The sequence below is a fragment of the Pleurodeles waltl genome, chromosome 1_2 (assembly GCF_031143425.1).
Source record: "Pleurodeles waltl isolate 20211129_DDA chromosome 1_2, aPleWal1.hap1.20221129, whole genome shotgun sequence".
In the NCBI taxonomy this organism is placed as follows: domain Eukaryota; kingdom Metazoa; phylum Chordata; class Amphibia; order Caudata; family Salamandridae; genus Pleurodeles; species Pleurodeles waltl.
Window position 1 is genome coordinate 630,972,190 of NC_090437.1, and position 21,957 is coordinate 630,994,146.

General features: G+C 40.4%; 1 protein-coding gene across 1 annotated transcript in view; it reads left to right on the forward strand.

Moving 5' to 3' along the window:
- The window catches only part of TRPC3 (transient receptor potential cation channel subfamily C member 3), a 490,138-nt gene that overhangs the window by 376,662 nt on the left and 91,519 nt on the right, over positions 1-21,957 (forward strand). Inside the window, exon 4 of the mRNA XM_069242530.1 lies at positions 8,146-8,310. Coding sequence (XP_069098631.1) covers positions 8,146-8,310 — 165 coding nt within the window. The remainder of the gene's footprint in view (positions 1-8,145; positions 8,311-21,957) is intronic.

Genomic DNA, 21,957 nt, shown 5'->3' on the forward strand with positions numbered 1-21,957 from the left:
GTAAATGAAAGCCTAAGAAGAGAGTATGTGACCCATGGTAATTTGAAATAAGAAAGAATGGTAGCAGGGAGAGGAACTAGAGGAAAACCAGGAATAAACACATTATTGATACCTCCAAGATTATGGACAAATATGTACATGTTGGTCTTTCCTACTTTTCTATAAAGAGAATTGCCTTATTATACCTTCTAACATTAATACCCAATATATCCATGTTTTATCAAGTCAGCAATGACAGAATGATTTCCTGCCCCAGCCACAGTGTTTAGGGATAATAAGGGATTCGAGGTCACTTCTTTTGTAGATTTATTTTAATCTTCACACGCTCCATGGAAAGATGAACAACACATCACTTGTCCAGGTAGACAACACCATTGAGGGCAAGTAAATCTATTAGGTCTTGTGTTAATTCAGGACTATTTACAAAAAGGTTGACAGGTTGTGTGTTCACAAAGCAGCCCCATTCTAGCAATGTTTGGATATATTGAGGTAGACTCCATCAGGTGTGCGAAACACAGTGAAATTCAGATTGCACAAAATGTCCTGAGTCAAGGGATTGGCTGGTAAGGTAGGACTTTTTTAAAATTATGGTTATCTGTAATGGGGTATGGAGACTTGGTCAGAAATGTGGTGGGGGACACGCTGGTATGAAATCGCAAATGTATCTATGGACAACACAGAGAGGTAATGAAGGGGATTCCAAAGTTTTCAAGACAGAGTGGCTGGCGCCAGTGTCAATAAAACAGGTGGAGTGTCTACCATTTATCATACAATCAACATGGGGACCTTTCTGGTTTACAGTATCAAGATATTCAGCGAACAGTCAGCATGTCTCTATTGTGCTAAAGTTTAGGAAAACAGGTCTGCATGATTTGGTTACATTCGGGTGAGTCAGCAAGACTGGGTACATGTGAAGCGGAGTTAGAGCAATCCATTTTTTAATGATCCAAAAGAGCATGCGCAAATCATGAACGTCCCGCACTACATGCTTCTCCTCTGCCCCTCCCGATGCACCTCTCCGCTCTTCCTTACTCCTCTGATTACCAGTCTCAGTCACAAATCCCTGAGCTGTAAAGTTGTACACAAAATTACAAATATTGCAGGGGTCAGTGATTTTGGATACAGTCTTATATAGGAACTCTAAGCTATTAACTATGAAATGATGAGTTACTGGGGAAGTTAGTGTTATCACGCTAACTTCCACCACTTTTAATTACCAAATTCCACCCCTTTACCCTGGGACATATTCTTTTGCCTGGAGTCATCTGGTGAGTTTCCTGTGAAATACTAAAAGTAATACCACATTTATTATTATTGCATGCAGGTTTTCCATATTTCTTGGAATATAGAATTCAGGCATAAATGTTCTTTTCCACCCAACTTGGGAATTTAGAACAACTAAGAATGAGGCCCTGATAGGGGCACTATCAGCCCTTCTCAGATGGCATGACTGTGCTTTAAGCAGAACAGTTCTAGAACACCTTTGCAGGACTGTCACATCTTGAGTGGCACAGTGCCAGCACTTTTCTGCAGGACAGTCACACATCAAATTATCTACTACTTGCACTTCTCTCTAGCAGCACCGCATTCCTCATAAAACACTTACAGCAGTTCTTGCACCCCTGTACTTGAAATGGCACAGAACCAGACTTTATTAACAGAAAGCCGATGTTTTGATTCAGTATTAGCATCTCTCCTCCATTTTTAGATCTTGGAAATATCAAAAATAGAAAAATAGAAAAAATCTTCAAAAATGATGTCACCTTTCAAGGTATGACAGAAGAAGACCGGCATTGTAGCCACCTTTATTTTAAAAACAAGCAGTATTCCTTCATACATGATACATCAGAAGTCTTCAACCTGGGGGATGGGCCTCTCTGTGGGGGCTTCAACTGATCTCAGAGTAGGACCAGGCATTGGCCAAAAGGAGCATCACGCTGGGAAAAAGAGCTGTGTTTTAGTGACAAAAACAAGAGTGCAATTTTAAAGGTGAAATACTCCAAATTACCTTTAAAGCTCCCCTCACCCCAATACTGATAAAGGATCACACTTTGGGAACTTTATTAGCATTTTAGGCAGTCCAGGCTGCTCAGAGCTTGTTGGCAGTCCTGTACTGCTTGAAATCTGCCTTGGAAAAGATCCCTGGGAAATAACAGGGTCTCCGATTTTAAGAGATTTCAAGGTCAATTGTTTGGGAACAAGAACCTCTACCACTCAACAATACTTATTTAGGGTTTGCAAAATAGAAACAAGCAGTGGCACCTCTGAGAGATCTGGCAGTAATATGCTGCAGTGAGGGTTATTTTTTAATTTTTATTGTACTCATGCGACCCAAGAATAAATACCCAAAAATAAAAAGAAGAAAACAAACACGGCCACATAAATTTGGCAACTATACACTTGCAATAAAACTGTTAACTTAAAAAAAATCTCATATGGCTTTAGTTGAACACTATAGTTATGCCTACTGGCACTGAAATAGCTACCCTTTTAGTTTGAACGCACACCACAGAGCAATATGACATTTACTGGTGCAAAAACCTTTACTGTTAGATTTCAATTACTGGAACCAGAAACATAGTTTAAATACTCAAGGCCGACTAAGACAAAAGACTACAACATGGAAAGAAAAAAGTATTGCCAGAGTAAAGTATTGTCCCGACAGACCTGGCATTGAAGTGGATTTCACTTTAGACAAGTACAGTCCATTCATTCACAGTGCAGGACAGCTTCAGCCTGAAGTGGGCTGACTCATTGCAGTAGGCTTTATGCTCTGGTGGGGGGAAGTAAAATGTGAATGACACCGGATCAGATGAGTAGATGAAGGGAGCTGACCCAAAGCCGTTCTATGAATGTATATTGTATGTGTTTTTTATTATTTTATTACAAGAGGCTGGTGACTAAACTGGAGATAAAAAAGATCTATTTCTGTTGTATTTGACGCACGCTAAAGGCTAAGTGCCTCTTCTTTCGCTTTTCTGCGCTTCGCCCTGTAACCCACCCTCCTTCTTCTGCCTTTTTGCAGTTTTTCTCTTTCCTTACGTCAGCAAAAATTTTTAAGTCATTGATCTGTTATTTTTAAGGGACAGATCTCTGGTTCTCCCTCTGCATTTATGGACCTATGATGGGTTAAGCGGCCCTGTAGCAAATAAACAGATAAATAGACAACCTGTTAGCAATTCACTAATTTCGATAGCTTGGCTCCTGGGTGTCTCAAAATGCAGTCGTTTTGTAGGAGATATGTATTTTTGCAGCATCTGCATGTCTACAGCATCTTCTGTATCAAACTGTGCAACTCCTGGCAAAGTCACTTATGGTGGGATATTTCAGATCACGAGAATAAATATCCACATTTTCCAAAAAAACTACTTCATAACTCTTCAGTGCGCTTGACTCGTTCTGTAAAGTCGCACTGGTGCCTAGTATTTTCAACTACCCTACTAAAGCTGGTCTTTCATCTCTTGTCCATGTCAAGAGAGAGCAGGTGAAACCCAGTAATGATATGTGTCACAGACCAGTACTCCACACTAATGTGGGCGACAGGCGTGCTAGTCCCATTCTTGGTCAATACCAGCCCAGACCAGTCAAAAAGAATGTTTGCTAATTTCATTAATTTAAAATGTAGGTAAGATTGCTTAGTGAGGTAAGCATATGCTGCTTGCAACTGGTGCAATTGTCAAGTCAATAACTCTGATCCTGGCATGCAGATCTCAAATGTGAATACTTTTTGAGGTCGACAAGTTTAATAACAAAAAATGTTGTTTACAGTATTTGAAATAGATAAGCCAGCAACATTAAGTACTTTATAAAACTAAATATAAGGATTGCTCAGCAATATGAAAGAAAGAAAAGAAAGAGAGAATGTGCAGGTTTACTGAACTATTAGCAACACTTTTAGGCAATATTATTCTTTTAAGCAAAAAGAGATCAAGCGTTTCTATTAAAAAATCTCCGTTAAGTCCAAATCAAGTCCCAAGCAGGGGCTTAAGTGAAGTAAGCCCCTGCAGCCCCTGTACCTGTGGGGGAGGAGGCATTATTTTAAGTTACACCACTGGTTTCAAGTAACTGGGGCCAAACATACTAAGCTTATTGTAATGTTGCATTTCAAGTGTTTAAACTGTCGGCTCCTGGGGCAAGATTACTCTGAGAAGAGCCAGCCTCTTCTTTAGAGTAATTCACTGATAATGTATTAGTTTTTCTCTGCTCATTGTGCATCCTGATAACTAATCTGTTCTATAAAGGTTTCTGATATCATTCTACGTTTCTATGGTCTCCCTCGCACGACCTATAATTTGGTTTATCTCACCTGTTTTTCATTTTTTCACAGTGACTAGACTTTTGCTTCTTTGTTTATTTGTTTCCTCTTTTTTGTTACTCTCTTTTTCCCATTATACTCTGGCTCTCTCAGGTTCTCGCTCTTTAATTCATTCTTTGTCTCCCTCCCTCACACTTTCACATTGTCTTTTTGTAAGATGATGCCTCTGTCACCTTACTTCATTGGTTACTTATTGTCTCTTCTCTTTTGCTTGCTGGTTCTCTAACTTTTTCAATCATTTGATCACTGTCTTTCCTGTGCTGTGTTATCTTGCCCATCTTAGGTCTGGTTTCAAAGTGTAACTGTTGCTAGACATTATGTTTCTTTTTTCCTTGACTTTGTTTTTGACCTTCCAGCTGGTGGCTGATTTACACCCAAAGTGTGCATCCTCACCTGTAGCATAGAACGTGCACTGCCCTCTCACTATGCTGTGAGGAGATTTACGTTTGGTGATAACCGAGATCGTAGTCAGGAGCTCACGTCTCTTGGTCTGTATCACTGGAAGAGCAGTACTTTGACTTATAAAACGACATAATTCCCAATGACTCCCACCTACATATACAAAGTAAGTTGTTTAATTCATGCAGCACATGTAAGGGCTTTCTGTTGTTTGGGAATGCGATACAAGGCAGGAGTAACCCTCCATGGTTCCTTGTGAACTTGACATTCCTCAAGTGATTTTACCTTGAAAAGTCGTGTTGCCCATCTAGGATTGTCCAGGGAATCTACATTTAGCGGGAAATAAATAAATGAATGAATTGACTAATACATTTTACTTGAACAAAATTAATACATTAGCAATTTCGGCCCCATGCAACACCTTCTGCTTGAAAAGGTACATCCTGACGTTTACACAAAAAAACCTGGCCCCTGTTGTGTGGCCAGAATTGCAGTCTCTGCTGTTAAGAAGTGTGTACGCCAGTCCTTTTTTCCCGACCAACTACCAGGGGAGGTCATTCCATCCCCTGTCCAGGCACTCTGCAGTGGGACTCTCTTCACATGGAACTACAAACTATTCCTGATCAAATTCAAAACTCTTCTAATCTAACTTTGATTCTTTCCAGCAAAGACACATTTCTGCACATTACTGCCTAAGGAAGCCTGTCATATACCTGCATTATATAGGTGTTATTCCGCTTCACTTTAGTAAGTGTTCCTGGCGAGATAAGGCGTACTTAAATTGCATTTTCTGCTTTCAGCATGTTGCCTCGAATCCTGCATGGCAAGAAGCTATGACTGCTTGGCATGCTGAGTCATCACTCGAATGCACAGTCTGTGGCTGTCTGTTGCATTCCTGTTGTCTTTGCGTTGGGCACATTGTGGAAATCACAGAGACAACACTGGCACTTTGTTGAGAAAACCATAGGTTGAATGGCGTATGTTATTTAACCCCAGCTCTCGATAGGCCGAGGCTTCTTGCCAGTGGGCACAATTTCTCCCAATGGCCGCAGTTTTAGATAAATCCTGCCCCCTCTGCCCCCCCCCCACGAGTCAAGAAGTTGTGTTTGTCTTAACATCTTGAAAAGCTCTGACACCATAGTACACAGTGATGCCTGAGCAGGAAAAGAATTTGAATGTTACTGTCACCCATAATGCTGCAAAAAACTTCAGACCACAGAAAGACACTGAGCTGCTGTGAGCTGGCCTGGAAGGAAATAAATCTGTATTGCCTGGTGCAAGGAGAAGACCTGACCTCAGAGCAGGAGTACAGGAGCAAGGTTTAGATGACTAAAGCCTGCATGGCAGACATGAGAAGGGTGTTGAGCTGCCCTGGAGCCATGAGGACTTTGAAGACCAGCACCAAACAAGAAGACACCTGCTTTGAACACTGGTTCGGACTAGTAGACATTTTAGACCTGCAAGAGTAGTAATCCAGCACCACCCGAACCACTCATTATCATCCCCAACTCTGTGGGAGCCCTCATCACCACCATTTCCAGGGTAGGTTTATGTTGGCTAAAGCCATTCACCCTAGCTCAGAACGATGACCCACCTCTCTAGCGCTTATGGTTCCAGGGATATTGCAGTTTAAGAAAGCAGGCAGATCTAGTAATTTCTAGTCACAGCTGTTAGGTCCAGTGGGTTCAGCAGGCTCTCCGAGTGAACCTAGCACCTACAAATTTCAGCTGTGACTAGCCATTCACGCTATAGGAGCTCAAATACGCCAATTCCTTGACAGCAGTCTTCCCTTTTAAACTTTAACTTTGCAGACCAATTACACTTTAGAAACCTGATTGAGACCTGTTGAACCAGTATCTGATCTCCTTTTGAAGTGTGTGCACAGATATGGGTGCCATTTTGGGCACCTTACAACAATCTGTCTTATGCGGATTGGAATTAAAGTTCAATTATAGGTAGCAGATTCTGAGTGTATGTAACATTTTTATGATTTGTGTCATATTTGGACAGGTTTTGAATTAAGAGGTTACAACTCTCAAAATTGTCCTACCTTGCATCCAGGTCCCCCAAGAAGCAAGGAACAGAGGGCAGATGTGTAGCATACTTGGTACATTATAATGAGCACTTGATATTTAGTACATTTTAACCTTCTGGCTTGCAACAATGACTTAGCCCAAGGTCACAGTGACTGCAATGAGACCATAAGTTCTTATAAAGAGAGATCTTTGTGATACTTGAAATGCAGCGACTGACAGTGAAACTGCTATATCGCTGGCTGGGACAGGAGAAAAGGCCGTAGATTGCTATCTTCCTCACTCACTGCACTTCTCTCTTTCTCTATTTCTACCTCGCTCACTCACTGCCCCTCAGTCTTCACAAGCTCTCACTGGCTGCTTCTTGCTCACTTGTGGCCTGAATCAAAAGCTATTATTGCACCTGACACCCGTGCGCAAATGAAAGCATCTACAAGAGTAACTTCAATTTTGTTGTTCATAAGCAGTGATCTTCCAGTCAAAAGTGGGATTAATCGCAGATTTGTGGGTGTTCAAAGGTGGGCACCCATCCAGCCGTTGGTGAACACCTACCAACATGCATGCAAGTATTAAGATTGCCATCTTTCTAAGATAAAAATACCAGACATTTCATAAAGTTTTGAAATTCTGGAAGGGCCAACAACTGGTACTTGAATGAAAATTTGAGTAGAATTATTTGTGTTCTTTTGGACCTGGTAATTCTGTTTCTGGGTGTTTGAAGGGTAATTTATGAACATTTAAGACAGCACTTTGTATTCTTCTTGTATAAGTTGTTTTAAGTTTTTATTTGAAAAGGAAAAATACCTGCTGTTACTTGTTTTTCCAATTTTTTAGACCAGCCTTGGCTTGAAAATGCTGGTCGCACCGGTAAAGTAATGTTAAGGTGGAAACCCCATGCTTAGTCACAATACCTTTGCAGGAAGGTTTATACATTGGAAACGGTCAGTGGTTTGCTATTGGGAGTAAATTTGTTTTCTGTGTGAAAAAAGGAGATAGCAGTCTCAAAGCTTTTGGGTGGTTCGACAGTCTCAATATGTGTTCCCAGGGGAAACAGTTGTCAGATGCAAATGCAGCCGTGCATTATATTTTTCATTTATTGTTGACTCCATGTCACGCATCCAATTGGGGAAATATTCAGGCATGTGAGTCAGCCACAGCTTCCCCGGACTACTTGTGATGCTTTTGAATTCCATGAAATGTGAACATTTGTTTAAAAATATCAAAAATCTATGGGAGCAAATTTTCTGACTTTCTTTGTGAATCCATCGTCAGATGTCTCGCCTTTTCTTTTCTGACACGTCCGCCATTACATAACATTTTGAACCTTTTAACTGTTGTTTTTTCTAAATGGCATGTCCACTTTTCCATTAATATTGGTTTTATTATGTTTTCCTGCAGTTTGTGGCGCACCCCAACTGTCAGCAGCAGCTGTTGACAATCTGGTACGAAAACCTCTCAGGACTACGGGAACAGCCCATCGCCATCAAGTGTCTTGTTGTGCTGGTGGTCGCCCTGGGTCTTCCATTCCTTGCCATCGGTTACTGGCTCGCGCCATGTAGCTGGGTAACTATTTTTTTTATATTATACCATATGAGTCTATTTTTGTATTTTATGTTGTACGCAAGTGGTTACTGCACTGGGTAATGTATATTATTTGTTCATTTACACATTGCCCTCGACTGTTATCATACTAGACTACTGCAGCAATATGACGCCTCACAGCAGAGGCTCCAAATCACAGCGGAAGGTCAGATAAGTTGCAATTTTCAGAGGAGGCTGGGCACACAGGGCGGCAAAATGCATTATTTCCTGCATATTTTCATTTTTTCAAAAGCAGTCGAAGGGTTTGAATATCTAGCGAGGAGTTCGGTATACAGCCAGTAAACATGTTTGCTGGGTTTTTCTAAAACTTAAGAGTTGAAGCTTTCCTGTTTGGAGTTCTACATTTAGTTGACTATAGTCTCTAGTTCATGTGTCTGCCTTATTTCAACCCTGTTTTAATCTTTTATACCCCCTTTACAGGTATTGTCAAAATGCTGCCATTGTGAACATGGAGTATCCTGTGCTCACCCCTCCCCCCCCCCAACACACACATCATATCCCTTTAGAGCAACTGAAATACAATAACTATGTTTTAATGTTATCTGAACTGCTTTGTGCCTGAAATCTAAAAAAAGAGTAGGTACTGGGAGTCAGATGAACTACTCAGGGTATTTAATGCATTGCATTGATATTCACATGTACTACAGAGTGTTCACCATTTACCTATGGGTGACTTTCCATCTACACTTCACGTGGTACAACACTATTTGATGATTGTAATTATTTTTGAATGAAACAACTCGTTTTACAGATTATTCAACTAGTACTGACGAAATATACTAACAAACAAAATGAAAAGGAAGTGTGTGGTTGCAGTGTTTTCCTAGAACGTTTCTTACTCATACGACCATTCCATAAAAATAGACCAGTAGCTAAGGATTTATATATCACTCGTATATTTATTCGGGAAATGGCCCTGCAAGGGCCAGCTTTCTCTCTGGTAGCACCAGCCTGTGATGAGAGGCAGCCTCTGTTGGTTCCCAATCAAATTCAAACTTCAAAGGCGACCCAGGGCATTTTATCTAAACAGAGTTTGGGGCCAGACACCTGATATCAATTCAAGAAATATGTTTGGGTTGTTGATTGATGAATTCTGAGGGTTTCTCCTTTATTTGTTCGAATAAGGTGTGTGCTAGGATTCCTGGTCATAGGCACTCTCCTACATCCTCAAACTACTGAAGAGTCCCTGGTGATGGCTATTTGCAGCAGCGGCCGCTGCAAATCTCAAGGGGAGGGGCAGGAGGGCGGGACAGAGACAGAGTGGGAAAATAAAAAATGAAATGAAATAAACTTACCTTACCGCCATCTCCATCTCCTGCCGTCTTCCGCTCCTCTTCGCTCCATGTGGTGTCCCAGCATTTGTTGGGACACCAGCACAGGCTCCTCAGCAATCCTGCCACTGCTTTCATGTTAAACATAGAATGAAAGCAGTGTCAAGATTGGTCTTAGTGGCAGTCACTGCCACTCAGACAGTGCCCTGGGGTCTGAGAAGTTTCTCCAGCTCGGCTGTCAAACAAAGACAGCTGGCCAAACACACATGCGCACTTAGGTGCACACTCTCATCCTCCCCCTCCCCCTCCCACCTCCCATTGCCCTGCATCTTCCTGTACTGCTGCCTGAGCCAGCAGATGAAAAATAAAACAATAGTGCAACTATCATTTTATTTTTCATCTCCTAGCTCTTGGCCATGAGGCGACGCTATGGTGAAGTAGCAGCCCCTGCCTATTAGGTGCTCCCTGTATTCTCATCTCATTAAATCATGGAAGGGTTTTAAGGTTACAGATGTGACCTCACTTGTACTAAACTCGCTTTTTCAAGTGACTTCTGAGGAGCATATTGTCTTGCTAAGCAGGTGGATTCTGGATATAATTATCCATTATCCTACCCACTGAGATACCAAGATAAGTATCTCACACAAATGGCTGAGTGTGCCTACTGGTTAAGACTCCACCACCTTCCACCCAATCATACACTACCTGGTTTTCAGGTAAAACATGGTTCATTGCTGGAGCTCACACCACGACCTTACTCTTTTTAAGCAAAAAATGAAAACATCTATCCCCCTGGTTGGTTGGAAGATTACCCTGCCTATAAATAAGCATAACGTTTCTTATGATGACGTGTGACTTAGCTTTCATTTTATGTTTTGATTGCGGTACATAGAACACAGCTCTAGATGTATGTTAATAGTCAGGGCTTGTGCATTGAATGCATTGAGGTGTATGGTAGTAGCTTCGGGCATAGAGTAGAGACTGGTGCAATACCAACACAATCCTCTCGGCTGCTAGCAGACATACAGAATAGGTGTGCTAATGTCTCATTTCCTTTTCTGGTGCTCGTGTAAGCACAAGAGAAGGGAGTTTTCTACTCTCTGGGCCATTTTAGATTTAACCTCAGGTAGTTTTGGTCACACACAGCAGGTAATGCCCCAGCAAAATATGTGAAAAGTTCAAGCAGTAAAAAACAACATCTAACATCAGACAGTAATTCCCTAACAACTTCAGAACACGCACGAAAAAGTAATAAGAAAAAAGATACAACAATGGCTAAAACTGGAAACAGACGTGGATTTTTAAAATATTTAAGAGAAAATGTTCATAAATGACTACAGGAACAATGGATATCGAAAGCTCACATTCAGACTGTGTGCAATATCCAAAACTAGCCACTAGAGGTCCGCTCTTGCACCGAAAACAAGAACAAGGAAAAGTTAACAGCAAACTGTTCTTCTTCAGAGAAGCTTCGGAGGTTAATGGTAGAGTCAGTAATCCTCCACCATGGTACACTCAAGTGTTTGTAGTCTTCTTAGGGTTCTTCGGGGGTCACAGCTTCAAGAGGAAGACAAACATCTTTGCCTCTGCTTTCCACAACACTTAAGAGTCCCCAAAAAACCATGGTTCTGGATCATGGGGAAGTCCCCCCTACTCTCTCCTACAGCCCTCGGGTTCTTAGGGCAGGCTTATGCGCATGAGGTCTCTTCTTAGCCAAGGCTTTCCCAGGTCCCAGTTTCAAGTGGTCAACTAGGCCTTCTTTAGGGCATGGACAAATTCTGTCTTTTTTGTTCCTGTAACTGCAACAGAAGGCTAACCACTTGACCTTTACAGAGCAGTTCCAGTCACTAGGTGCCATCACGAGCGAAAAGTCCTTCAGTCTTCTTCCCCCAGTAGACAGACAAAATCTTCTTTTCTTCCAGATGTTTTTTTTCCTCAGCACACACATGTTCTGAGGAGGTGGTGATGAGGTGTCAGTTTTATCTTATGCACTAGGCAGTGACTAAAACATTACATACATCTAATCCTGGCAATTTTCCCACTGAATTCCCACCTCCATTTTTTTTATCATTTCCTTTCGTTTGTTTTCTACGTTTTTTGCAAACATTCACAGAGTTCCTGAACCAAGATGTTCCCAGCCTTTCTCCACCTGCAGGAGCTCTGGTTCTTCATCTAGCCGCTCACCTATGAAGACATGTCCTTTCTTCTCTCAGTTCTAGAACTAGCTTTCCTTCCTACTGGGATTGGAGACAGAAAGTCTTGATATGCTTTAGGAATCAATTGTTGCTATTATGGACTGCCATTTAGCATTGCCAAGTCAAAGGAAAAACTCTGACAACTGTCCCCTTGTCACACAAGCTGTTTCTGTCCCTCTCTTAGATGGCTAATCATTGCTAAGTGACCACTTGCAGAGGCGCCTTCTACTTTACTGCTGCTAGAGGCGAAGCCATTGTCTTCCAGAAAAATGAATACCAGATATAAACCGGTTTACTCAGACAGGTCCTAAGCTTACGTTTCCACCAAAGTTATTAAATAATTATTATAGTTTTAATCATCACTCCAATATTTCCCACACTTAGGGCCTGATTTAGATATTGGCGGATGGGTTACTCTGTCAGAACGGTGACAGAGATCCCGTCTGCCGAAATGTAAATCTCCTTATTTCCTCTGGGATTTAGATACACATACCTAAATCAGGCCGTTAGATCTGAATAGGTGATTTTAGTCATTACTAAGTCTGTTCCTGGTAAATGCAGCTTTACCTCTACAGCTAAAGCAATTTTCTCTAAGTGTTCTATGTGAGGGTAAACTTTTCCTAATGTCTAGTGTGCCATTTTTTCCACATACCAAGCACCCAACCTTGTTTGCTTATAAAGCACACTTTGGAAGTGACTTAGATAATATATAAAAACAGGTTTTTCTACATGGTTTGTGCACATTTTCTTGCTATGTGTTACTGCAGAGATTTAAAACCACAGCAGTGCCACTCGCCAAAACCACAAAAGGCACTCTCGCAAGCTGTACATCTTGCTCATACATGTGGGTGGTATAAATACAAGCTGTAGCCTGCATATGACATTTAACTTCCATGCAGTGTTAAATGTCATATGTGGGCCACAGTACAATGATCTTACTGTAAACATATGTACTCTAATCAAATGAAGCCCATTTGACTACAGGTTTAGGGACAGAGCACATGCAATGTGGCACAGAATGGCAGTGCACAGAATCGTAATGCCAGCGAAAATAGGGTGCATGAAAAGGTAAACAAATTTAAAGTAACCACAGTGACCAGGTTTTTTCCCGTTTAGCCTTTAAAATTCAAAACGTATGGCAACACGTTTTATATTATCTGTAGGAAAATATCACAAAAATGTTACTGTATTTTGAAAAAACAGTACTTGTGTGGAGAGTACTAATTTTGGGTTTCAGGTTTGGTCTCTCCATCTTCACCCACAGATGAAAGATGTTCTAACAGGTTTACCTACCTTATCACATGAGTTTACTTTTTGGAAATACACTGGATGTGAATTCAATAGTTTCAGGGAACATGACAGCGGCAGTCATCTAAATCTTTTTGTATAATTGTTCTGTATTAATTCTGACAAAACACTATAAATCAAAGACCCAGATAGAATACTTTATTTAAAAACAATGACGTGGGGAGGGGCTGCAGGGAAAGAAATGGAAAACCAAACTTTCCAAATCTTTGAAAGTTTGTTAAAGTTGAATGTTGATAAGTACACATAATCCTGTCCAGTATGGAATTGAAAGTCGCAGCGGATAAAAGAGGCAGAAAGTTGGCTTTCATTATCACCAGGCTACTCTTAAGAGAGTTGAACACAAGTTATGAAAAAAGACTAAATGCATAGATCCACCTTTTCTAAAAGTGGTAGACAGTCCATTGTAGAATATATTTTTACATATCTTTACTTTGTTTATAAATTTGACTGACAGTGAACGAGGCACTAAAAGTAGTCCTTTCAGTACCTTGTATATCTTGAGTACATTAACAACCAGAATAGAAGAACTTCGGATGGTCAAATCAAGATGAAAAGTCAATAAAGTGACACCCAATAGCGAATGAGTAAATGTGGAGCTAGGAGAAGATATTAATAAAGTTAGTTTTTAAATTGTTAGTAATGTAACAATATATTCAAAAGGGATTATAAAGTCTTTCTGGCATATGATGGATGTTTTCTACTTTGGATGTTCAAAACAAGAGAAGCCACAGTAACTCAAATACCAAATAACTATTGCGAGGCAGAACACAGTTTGGTTCCATAATGAGTGTAATCATGGAACAAGAATCTAAATTTGCAAATGTGGATGTTGAGGAGGATTGGGAGTTATGTAAGAATGTAGCATAAAAATGTGGTGAAAACCACTTATCAGACATTTATGCTAAAATAATATAAGGGATAAAGTACCCCCTCCCATACATTATAAGGATATTGCAAGTCACCAAGGAGTACTATAACCATGTAGAGGAACAAGGCCAAAGCCATGTTCCTTCAAAAGATTATGGAACTAGGAGATAACTTGCAGTTTCCTATTCTGTACGGCTGGGGGTACTTTATCCCTTGTAATATATGGTCACACATCATCTTTTCCACAAACCACTTAAAACCTTGGTGCTTAGGTCTTTCATACGAAAGAAACAGCATGTTTGCAAACATGAATAAAAATTGTAATTGTATTTGTATTTATATAGCGCTTGCAACCTCTGATGAGGCTTTAAATCGCTTTTCGGCGAGTAGCGTGCCACTTCAGAACCCAAAGGGATTAGTGGTGGATTAGTATAGGGAAATATGAGTTAGTTGGAGAGTCTGTTTGTTGGGTTGAATAGAATAAAGGAGGGATAGAAGTGAGAGGAATCTAGAAAAAAATAATTGGGAGATCATAGTAGTAAGATGAGGTTTGGGATAAGTAAAATGATATATAGGGGAGGGAAGAGTCTGTAGAAAGGGATTAGGGAGATCATAGTAATAAAATGAGGTGTGGGATGAGTCAAAAGAGAGACGAAGGAGAATTTGGTAGGGTTGTTTAAGAGATCATAGTAGCAACTGAGGTTTTGGGTGAGCCAGAAGGGATAGAGGAGGTTAGAGTTTATGAAGGGTTATTTTGGAGATCATAGCAGTAGAATGAGGTTTGGGATGAGTCAGAGAGTGGAGATAGAGGATAGATTGAGAAAGAGAGACAGAGTAGTGGATTGGGGTGATTGATATTTTGTTTTCTCTTGTACAGTATGAGTGAAGTAATAAATATATCTCTACATGTTTACATAGAAAGGGAGTATATGTATAAGGAAGGTAATATTTTGAGATTTCAAGATGTATTGTATAAACACAGAATTTCAAGTGTTGCAGTATTTCAAGGTAATTTGTGTATTTTTTATAACTCATTGTTTTAAAAAAAAATTGTTATCTTTTTATATATATATATATATATATATATATATATATATATATATATATGTGTGTGTGTGTGTGTGTGTGTGTGTGTGTGTGTGTGTATTTAACTGTAAGACATATATAAATTCGTTGAGCAGGCCTAAAGAGTATCTATATATTTTTTTAGAAAAACATTGTTATTACACATATTATAGAACACATCACAGAATAGAACATTGGGTGGAAAATGAAACACATAAAAGCCTGTTAAATATTCTTTGCAAAAAGAAATTAGAAGCTGTTCAATACAAGACAGTTTTATATATCTCTGCAGCTCCTAAAAAACATTTTCGCAAATGTTCACATGGTCTGAATCCTGCTTGGACCACTGACACTAGCTGGATTACCTATGTCCCACATAGGGGTGTATGCTAGAGTTGTGTTGGCTATATGTGTAAACTATTGGTACAATTCATTATAAGGGCACCGCAAATTATTTGTACCTCATTGTGATTCCTATGCTAATACTTCAGTTTGCTCCTAAATTAGTTTTTGTTAAAAAACTCTTTATTGATTTTCATACAACTGAGTGGAAAGTGGCCACCCCACCGCAAACAAACATGAACTTAAGCCGATATACATACTCCCTAATCAGTGTGTATGTTTTTCACTCACATGTTGTCGGATAAACCCTGGGGGAATTTATGCAGGACAAAAAACACAATATTTTGAGCTTGGTATCTCAGAAAACTGGAAGCAAGCGGCATTACCATATGACAGCCCATTTAGAAGTTTCAAATTTGTTTTGGAGAGGTCACACTGCACCCTGTGGATAGCATACTTTTCGAGACTAGTACCTATTGGTGCAGATTACCACATCACATACTGAGACACTCAGCATGATGTCCTTTGAGCCCAACTGCAATTTGGGAGACCACAGTTCCTTTTCACACCAGCCAGGGATGCTCTTTAGTGTCTGTTGCTTATAATGCACCTCTTTGACTTCAGTGATAAAAAGGAAACAGAGGCATACTATCTTTGACACCATTGATATTAAGGTAAATCTAGTTACAACGAAACAATTTTAAAAATAGGTTGTCAACTTGTTGTCAAAGACCTATTGTCTATAACACAATATACACAGAGTGATCCTTGTCTCTCCCCTTGCTATGATTGCCTGGCTTTCTTGTCTGTCTCAGTTCCCTAATTCAGTGGTTCCCAACCTGTGGTCCGGGGACCCATGGGGGTCCCCAAAGCCTTCTCAGGGGGTCCGCAACTGCTTAGAACATTTTTTAAATATTAGCAGATTAGGTCCCCAGCTTTCAATAATGACTCAGTGGGGGTGAGGGGACTAGGATTCCAATAATGATTCAGTGGGGGTCCCGGGTTCCAGTAATGATAAAGTGGGGGTCAATAGAAGTCAAAAAGTTGGGAACCACTGCCCTAATTCTTATTCAGTGACTTGTCTCCCTATTCATATGTTTGTCCTGTCCAAGGAGCATTTCGGCCTTACCATGTTTTGACTAGATAAGATGTATTCTACAGCTGATGTCATAACCTTGTAATGCACGAGAGCCTATTTTCACTCCCTCTGTCTGTCTCATGTTGTTGTCCCTGCACTCTCTAGCTCACACTGTTGTCCCTGTACTGACTCTTTTTACTGCACTACTCTCTTCATTAAAAAAATTACCCCATTGTCACCTGCTAGGCCTCTGGTCCCCCGGCAAACATCTTTGAGATAGTTGCAATTCATTCCACAATAGTTGCCCATGAGGGAGCAGGTGTATACCCACCACAGCCATCTTGGAATCCTTTTTTTTTTTATATGTCGAAAAAACATACCAATGTGGTCACCATGCATGTGCATATACTGCAACCATAATATTTTTACTTAAAGCAAAAGGTAAAGTGTTCCATGAAGGTCAGCGTGTATATGCATGCATGCAAGAACAAGCACAACTGCTATATTTGATTTATTTTTTTAAAATAAAAATCCAAGATGGTCACCATGTGTGAACAGTTATGCGTACACATGCATAATAGCCATATTGGAAACCTCTTTGTAAAGCCTTAACAAAAACATTTCAAGATGGGTGCACACACAGTGGGCATCTACTTAAAGAAAAAAGGATTGACAAAGGCAATAGGCGTGTGTCGCGGTTTCACAGTTGACACCAACTAGCTCAGCCAGGCCTGTTTTCTATGTGGATCGTCCATGTACACCTTGGTAATCCTATACATGAAATGTACAAATGTGGAACACAGAAAATTGCTATTATACTCTAAAATCTGTTTTTTGACTGCGATTTTTTGTTCTTGCACCTGTGTTCGTTTTAATTATGTCTGCGGTGGCAGATTTCTATCAATTTATTTTGTGGTAGAGAAGTATAAAAACACATTTATAAATACATTGATTTTTTTTTTGGGCGATTCATTCAGATTGTAATCAACCTAATGTCCATTTTCACATGGACACATCTGTATGTTCAATTTGAAAAGGCTAAAAAACCTATTATAATCTTATTATGTTACTAGCCAAAGCCAACACAGACACCACACTGTGGCATGATGCGAGACAGTCATATGGTCCCTCAGCTTACGAAGGTCAGAAACAACCTTGTGGTTCACAGTTTTTTTCCTATGCAAGAGAATGCCATATGCTGCTTGGAGTTACCTGCTCCCAATTAAATCATACGGCCCTAAAAATCAAATACGTTTTAGGGAAATGGCATGGTATTTTCGGAGATGTGCCCAGGCACTTAGTATGAGCCTCTGACGCCTTACCATTTCTCGTATAACTTATGTGATCTTCGTTTCCAGATGGGGGCTAACCACAAAGAACTATTAGATTTTTGCAACAATAGCACTACAGACGAGGCCCAATAGGTGGTAACCGACCAGATAAGAAAGCAGCGCAATAGATCACTCTTACTATGGTCATTGCTGTGATTAGATATTAAGAAATGGGCATGGAGAAGAACGAGGAAGTTATAACCCCCTACGTGTATATTTCACTTTCATTGAAGAGGATCATGTGCAAAGAATATGAAGAATACACACAGATCAAATTTATTACATACAAAGTAAGCCTGTGCTTTGAATCAGGATATTAGGGAATTGTTTGTCCAGAGCAGGAGATCTTTCCTGAACAAGTTCAAATCTTGCTGCCCTGCAGTACACAGCTCGGGCTTATGGACATTCTTTGTTTAGCAGGCTTCCAATGTGCCTTGACTTCTGCTGTGAAGGGGCTTTTGTAGGGCAGTGTATCGCCATTTCAGACAAATGTATCCCATACTGTGTGCCAATACAGGTACTGCGAGATGAAGGGACATTGACTGTAGTGGAAAAAATGATAAGGATGTGGCCTGCAGGGGAGCAATGAATCTGACTCATGCCCTTGTTGAAGCAGGCTCCCTGCAATCAGGGCTTGATAACAATGGCCTACTACTACTTGGTGACTGGGTTTTGCTTGCCCTGAGCAGCACAAAACTTTGCAAACGTTTAGTTGTATTGTATTGTATTGTAATTGCATTCATATAGTGCCTAGTGCCCCTGACGACATGTTGAAGTGCTTAATGCTGTGCAGGACACTGCTCCAGAACCCAAGGTTAGTGGCTAGTCCAATGTTATTAGTTATTGGTATTCGCCTTTTACCCTTAAGCAGACTATTCCATGCATTTACTTCAGTTTCTTCATGGTAGATCAAATTATTAGTAGTTATTGGTGATCATTAGTAGGAGAGGTATGTGAGTTCATGCAGACGGTTGTTGGGTTGATAGATGAGACAAAGGAGTTTAGGTATTGTAGAGTTGTACAGTTATGACTTTCAAAGAAGGAAAGGTTGTGATCTATCAACAGAGCTGTATGCAATTTGCAGAAATAGAATACCAGGGATTAGGGCATATATGAATGTGATTTAGAGTAGGTTGTCCTCAGAGAAGGGAGGCTTTCAGAAAAAATAAAGAAAAGGAAAGGCCATTTTAAGGAAAAATGAAAGGCAACAATCAAAAGCTTTAAGAAAAGGCAGGTCAGTGTTTCATGCAGGATTTTAGGATCAAAGAGGATTGTTTTTGAGATAGCATTCATCTTGAGGATGCAAAACTTTAGAAAGAAGCAGGATTTGCATGTGAGAAGGTGCTATGCTAGATACTGTTGATAGACTCTATAATCAGACTACCATTATATAGCCGCTCCTGCAAAGTCCGGTTAAGAGCTCAGGGGTTTTTAGTGTAATATACTTGCTGGAAGCATACACCAGAGCTTTAGGCTGTGCTCAAAGGAAGCCATAACCTCAAGATCAAAGTAATGTAAGAAAATGTATCAGTAACAAATGCAAATAATGAAAATGCTGGAGTTCACATCTTGTGAAGTTCATCCTTAAGTTTGGCTCATAGTATTATTTACAAAAGCAAAGTGGAATCCATTTGGATGCTTCTGCTTTGTCATTGCACAAGGTGGAGGGTGAGCACAATTTTCCCAGATGACTGAAGTACACTGTCTGCACCTCTATGGCTGATAGACTGAGATCAAGACCTATATCTTTCTTGGTCACAAATCTGACATATTAACATGTTTTAAAATGTTGTCTTAAATACACACAATGAAAACATCAGTACAGAGGTCTTCAGTGATACCTACAATGTAGTCAGAAAGGACTCGGCCTAAGCCCAGTACCCAGAATCAACATTAAAAACGTTCCACCAACCATTATTATAACACTTAACCAGATGGCCCTTATCATAATTAAAACAAAATTCATGAGTAAACTTACCAATAAGTAGTTCAATTAATAACTAGACAAACTAAAACAAAGAAGCCATCAACTCTAGCATAGAGGGTGCAAGACATTAACAATTACAGACAAGATCAGCTGCACAATATGTAGCAGGGTCACAACTTATAAATAAGGACAGCAAAAAAGATGTACTTTGTGAAACACTTTGAAGAGGATCTCTGTTTCTTGCAGGGACAGACCAATCCAAAAACCCTAAAAATGTATACCATATTTTTCCCCTCAACACTATGATGATACGGAGTCTTTATTCAAAACACAGCGATCCAGAGGTGTTCGGAGCAGCACTGTGCCATCTGCTTTTCCCCCATCCTCCTGCTTTTCCTACCAACACCACTTGTGAAAGAGGAGGATGTATTAAAGCATGGGTACTCACAAACTTTTTCTCGGGGGCCAAAATTGCAGTATGGTTTGCGGCCGAGGGCCGCACTGAAGTGACAGCGGGGGGCGGGGCTTAGAGGGGGCGGGGCTTAGAGGGGGAACAACCACCCCACCCCCTTTTTCAAAACAATGCTAAACAATGCTGTATTTTGAATCCAGGTATAACTACAAACCTACAAAGGGGACATTTTGAAAAACATTTTTATTATCAGACAATAGTAATCTTAAGAGGCATGGCATGGTAATTCTTGTGAACAGGATATTCAGCACAGGCCCAATGCAGCACAGTTTTCTCTGAGTCTGGAAAATAGGTATGTCAAAGGAAGACATACTACGAACTTATTTTGCACTTCATGTCTCTTATTAGTGTTCTGTAATCTGGTATTATGTCTGAAACGGCAAGCCTTAAGAGCTGATCCAGATGTAAGTCTGTTAGCTTATTTCTGAATTTACTCTTCAAAAGTCCCATTGTGGAAAACGAACTTTCGCAAACATATGTTGACCCGAACATACAAATTATTTTCTTGGCCACTGTAAAAAGAACAGGAAATTTGTCAGAAGGCACAGTGTTCCAGAATTCTTCTGGTGCCTGCCCCAAAAAAGATGCTTCAAGAGCTGAGTTATGCTGCATGTCTATCAGCTCCATTTGTGCTTGCGGTCTTTTCACGCCAATAAGTTCAACAGCATCAAGATTTCGTGCACTCACCATCCAGGGGTTTTCAACCAGCCTGAATAGGGGGGTGAGGGTTCTGAATTGAGAAAATCGCCTTTTGATCTCCCCAGAAATTTCCTCAAGACATGCACCAAGATTTAGCGTTGGCAGCATTTCTTGTGCATTTGGAAACCTCTGAGTCACAGCCAACAGTTTTGGAAAGTGGGTGAAGTCAGCAACATCCAGTTGTTCTTTGAATAGCACAAGCTTACTTTCAAATGAGTAAATACCATTCATCATGGACCACACAAGCTGTTGTTTGCCTTGCAGCATCAAATTAAGAGCATTGAAGTGTGCAAATAGATCTGAAAGAAAATGGAGCATTAAAAGCCATTTCACATCCTTTAGTTCTGGGAATGTTTGACCTCTGCTGTTTGTAAAGTGTTCAATTTCAGGAAGCAAAGCAATGAACCGCTCCAGAACTTTCCCTTTGCTTAGCCATCGCACTTCAGTGTGCATCAAGAGGTCTGTATATTCAGCTTCAGAATCCTGCAGCATAGCCTTAAAAAGTCTATGGTTAAGAGCTTTGGCACGAATAAAATAAAAAAAATTCACTGCTAGTTTTAGGACGTTATTCAGTTCTCCATGCTTTAATTTTGCACACAGAACTTCCTGATGAATAATACAGTGGTAGTCTATTACAGGCTGTCCAGTGAGCTTCTTTTTAAGCAAAGATACAAAGCCTCTGTCATGGCCTACCATAGCAGGGGCGCCATCTGTTGTGATGCTAACAAGACTGTCCAGTGGTATGTGATGTGTTTCGAAGTAGTTGCAGATACTGTCCAGAATATCTTCTCCTCTTGTGTGCCCGTGCAGTGGTAGAAGGCACAGGAGCTCTTCTTTGGGATGAAGTGATTGGTCCAAATACCTCACCCAAACTAATAACTGGGCCACATCGCCTATATCTGTGGACTCATCCATGGCAATGCTGAAGAACGGTGACTCTCTGACAGCTTTGATCACCTGCTCCTGGATATTTTCACCCATTGCCTCTATTCTGCGTGCACAAGTGGAATCCGATAGCTGTAAGGCACCAATTTCTTTTAAAATGCTGGATTT